The sequence below is a fragment of the Morone saxatilis genome, unplaced genomic scaffold (assembly GCF_004916995.1).
Source record: "Morone saxatilis isolate NCDOM2014 unplaced genomic scaffold, NCSU_SB_2.0 Contig5, whole genome shotgun sequence".
Taxonomy (NCBI): Eukaryota; Metazoa; Chordata; class Actinopteri; family Moronidae; genus Morone; species Morone saxatilis.
In genome coordinates, this window is record NW_023340095.1 from 21,107,951 (window position 1) to 21,112,202 (window position 4,252).

General features: G+C 40.4%; 1 protein-coding gene across 1 annotated transcript in view; it reads left to right on the forward strand.

Moving 5' to 3' along the window:
* Nucleotides 1-835: 835 nt before the first annotated feature.
* stam2 (signal transducing adaptor molecule (SH3 domain and ITAM motif) 2) overlaps nt 836-4,252 on the forward strand; it is a gene marked incomplete at its 5' end in the record, with an annotated part of 13,265 nt that continues 9,848 nt past the window's right edge. Inside the window, 4 exon segments of the mRNA XM_035676274.1 lie at nt 836-920; nt 1,131-1,206; nt 1,919-2,014; nt 2,178-2,324. Coding sequence (XP_035532167.1) covers nt 836-920; nt 1,131-1,206; nt 1,919-2,014; nt 2,178-2,324 — 404 coding nt within the window.

The window sequence follows — 4,252 nt, forward strand, 5'->3', positions numbered from 1 at the left end:
TCTTTAGGTTTTGGACTGTTGGGCTTCATATAAAGAAGTGGCCTTGGGTTTTAAGTATTTATGATGTGCATTTTTTAAAAATATTTTCTGTAACACTGAATTGAGAGAATATATTAATCAACTAATAGCTTCAGCCCTAGTGAAGACTCTGGGCTACTTTGAGTCAGTTTGATTACACTGTGTTGGTAGTTGTAGCTTGGTCATTTGTGTTTCTCACGGTCGTGTTACGTAAATTTCCATGCAAACTTCCGAGGTCACCACCCTTATCTGTCCCTGCAACACCATAGTTCTTGTTTGACCAGACAGTAGTGCACTGTTACACCTAACTGGCTCTCTGAGTGTTTAGTCAGGAGGATGTGTCATGACAGAGTTTACTCTCTGTTGGAGCAATTTCCTGCCAAAATATCACAATGTAACTGAGAATGAACTGTTAGGGGGAAAGAGCTTAGAGTGCTTTTTAACCCGGCTAATCTCCTGTTATTTAATGGACGAGGTTATTGTTCAGGCTGTCATCTGCTACACTGATCACGACTTAAAATGCCTTTAAGATCGGGGTGACTTACCATCTTGTTGAGGTCATTGGGGAAACCCCGAAATTTAGTTGGCCTATTGAGTCTTCCAGGTTTTTATTTTTCTTACCTTAGGCTGACAGGCTTGGATGTAAGATTAACTGAGTTTAAAATGTGGTAGCTCATGACTTGCTATTCATTATTCTAACACTTGCCCAGTGCGATTAGCATGTCTGCCCACGAATACATTATGTCTAGACGAGCAGCCGTGAAGACATTTTCTCACTGGACCATATGCGCTGTATCCCTGTTTGACATGTTTCCAGAGAAGTCAACCAATGAAAACAACACAACAGATGACTGGGGGCTCATTATGGACATCTGCGATAAGATTGGAACGACACCCAATGGGTAAGCTGGAAAAAGACCTTTCAATAACGAAAGCATTAAAGCAGCACTGTGGTTCAAATTGCTCCTTGTTTAGGTACAGTACAGTTATATGAGACTTTGTATTTGAAAATAGTCTACGCTAGATGTCATCAGGACCCGTGCAGGAGCATCTCTAGTGTAAGGACACTGAGTTTGTTGTTCAGCAGTGAATTGTGTTCTGTTCTGTTTCAGACCAAAGGACAGCTTGAGATCCATTATGAAGAGAATCAACCACAAAGTGCCTCATGTTGCCATGCAGGCCCTCAATGTGAGTTTTTTTTTTTACCATGCTTTTATGTCACCAAATGTCAATCAAGAAATCTGCTGCACACAACATGACAGTAACTCTTCCCCAGCAAACTGTAACACTGTCATATGCAAGTTATGGCCATCATTAGTGAAAGCATCCATTCATCTTTTCAGATGAACTCATTAGAAGCTAATACATTAAGATAACAAAAACCTTACAGTGTCACAATGTCAGAGCCTAAACTTCTTAAATGTGTGTATAAATAATAGTGTAGCCAAAGTGGAAATGACATTTACAGTCGCTACATATGAGAAATAAATGTTCACCAATGCAATCTGGCAGCAGCTGAGCTGTAACTGATCTAATATTCCCACTGTTAAAGCCATACAGTGGAAGATTTCATACTGGGAGGATTTAACTCAGATGAGCAATATGAGAGCTTTTTCTCTGTCTCTGTCTGAGTCATCATGAGCAAATACTGTCACACTGCCCGCTCTATATTTAGACCCCTGTGTTCACTCATTCAAATAATTAAAGCCCTATTGTCATCAGAACCGTTTATAATTGCTAAAGCTTCACTTGCTATTAATATGTATCCTAAATAATTCAGTAACACGAGTGAGAGAAAAAAAAATCTTCCTTTTGTGAAATACAGATAAAAATCCTTCTTTTTTGTGATAATCAATACGCACAACTGTTCAGTCTCACTTTGACAATCCTTCTCTTGCAGTTGCTGGGTGCTTGTGTGTCAAACTGTGGCAAAATATTCCACCTGGAAATCTGCTCCAGGGAGTTTTCCAGTGAAGTACGAAGTGTGCTGAGCAGGGTGCGTAAAACCTGTCTTCGTACATTTTTGAGCAGTGTCATTCACTCACACATGCACGTCTAGTCATTAACTGTGCTTAACAGAGCCGTGTTATTGCGCAACACATTAGAGTCGAAAACATAGGAGAGAGTGGCACAGCTGTTTGTTTGCCTGTCCTCTGTAGGCCCACCCTAAGGTGTGTGAAAAGCTAAAGGCTCTGATGGTGGAGTGGGCAGAAGACTTCCAGAAGGATCCACAGCTCAGCCTCATCGGTGCCACCATTAAGTCTCTGAAGGAGGAGGGCATCAGCTTCCCCTCCGCATCTTCACAGGTATGTTCACACCATACCGAACAAAAAAGTGTGAAAGTCCCATTTATAGAAAATGAAATGCTATCTTGATTTCATCTGGTTGCTATTTGATTGTGATTTTTTATGTGCAATGGTCATGTAGCTTTTGACAAACGTCGCTGACAAAAAATGCAAAACTTACAGCCATCATCAACACTGAAATTCATTTTGTTTTCTAGAAAAATCAATAAACTGACTTCAAATCTGGTTCCTCTTCGACCCTCACTGGCTTAAAGTACAGAGTTTAGAAATCCAAGAGGCCTCCCTCGTACACAAAAAATTAGGACAAAACGACACCTTAACGTACCAACCACAACACAATACGCCTCTGGTGAATACCAATTTGGTGTAGCAAATTAATATTCTTTGTAAGCTTTCATTATTCAGTCCACTCCCCCTTAGAGAAAATAAAACTTATTCTGTTTGCCATGATAACGGCAAGCTTATATTTCACAAAAAGGAACTCCAATTTGGTTGCTTGCCAAAGAAAAACCTTTCATCCACAGCCAGACGTGGCATCATTTTGTTTCATATGTAGGAAAATGACTCAAGTATCATGCAGAAGATGTAATGTGTGAGCAGTTCTCTTTCACACTCTGTTTTGCTGGTTTTCTCCCCCTAATTACAGCTTCAGTCCGTACACAACGATCACATAATGCGCGCGTGGGTACTTTTTGTCTTACCTGAGGCTGTCGTTACAGCTGTGGTTTCACGGCTGACCAGTGTGTTGCCAGTGTGAAGGTTCAGGTTGGGTGGAGCTCGTCTGTCTGCGTTTGTATGGCAAGTGCTTACCGTGGAATTTCCTCTTAGCATATTTCACATAAACTGTGGGTATGTGTGTGTCTGTGTTCCAGGGTCGAGACTGTCTTTATGACTGTTGTAGACAGAGCTGCCTTCTGCTTTCTGTTCTATTCTTTGTTCGATGTCTGTGTGATTTATAATGCAACAGCGTTATATGTGTCGGGGGTTGAAGTGGACTTTGCTCTCTCATAAAGCAGCTGACCTACAACTGTATCGTCTGTGGCCTCTCTGTGGCTGACGCTTTTTGTTGAGTGTTGTTTATCAAGGGCTTTGATTCTGTAGAGGTTGAATGGGGTTGTCACTCCACTTTCAAAAGTGTATTTTAAGGGAGAAAAGAGGAATTAATTAGTAACATCACTACAACTTATATGTTTGTCACATTATGCATACACTGTTAATTTGTAAAACAAATTTGCTAGCATGCAGAAGCACTGATTACCTCTCAAAAGGCAAGTAAACTAATTCCTTATGTCAGGTTCTGATGCAGGTGGAGAACATGGTCAAAAACAGTTATATATTGGCATGTCAAGTATATACGGATTATTCTTAGATCCATGGTCCAGTTCAACATCGCTGCAAACTCCAACCTCAATAATTAACATATCATCGTCATACGTTTCCAGTATAAAAATACACAGCTCAGTACGTGGATTAAGAAACTCCACTGCAGCTTCCATAGGACTGATCTGAAATCGCCTGGGTTTCTTTTGCTGTCTCATCCTCACTCTGTTGCCACTGTGGTTGTGGTGTGTTGCGTATTGTTTTATGGGATGGGCCAGGAAACCTGCTTTTAAAGAGAGCAGGTGGCACAATAGGCAGCTGATGAGCAAATAGCAGCAGGTAGTGTGACCCAAGCTGTGACAATGCTTCCTAGTATTCACCTTTTAGCCATCATTCATGCTGAACTGAAATTTTTAAACAGCATGCAGGTACTAACAAGCCATGTAAAACAGATGAGTTTTCAAGTCCCTGTTGTGCACCTCTCTGTTGGTGTACTTGCATTTTGTTTTCTTGCCACACAGTCTGTTGGTGAAAGTCATATATATGTGTGTATATATATATATATATATATATATATATATGTATATATGTATATATGTATGTGTATA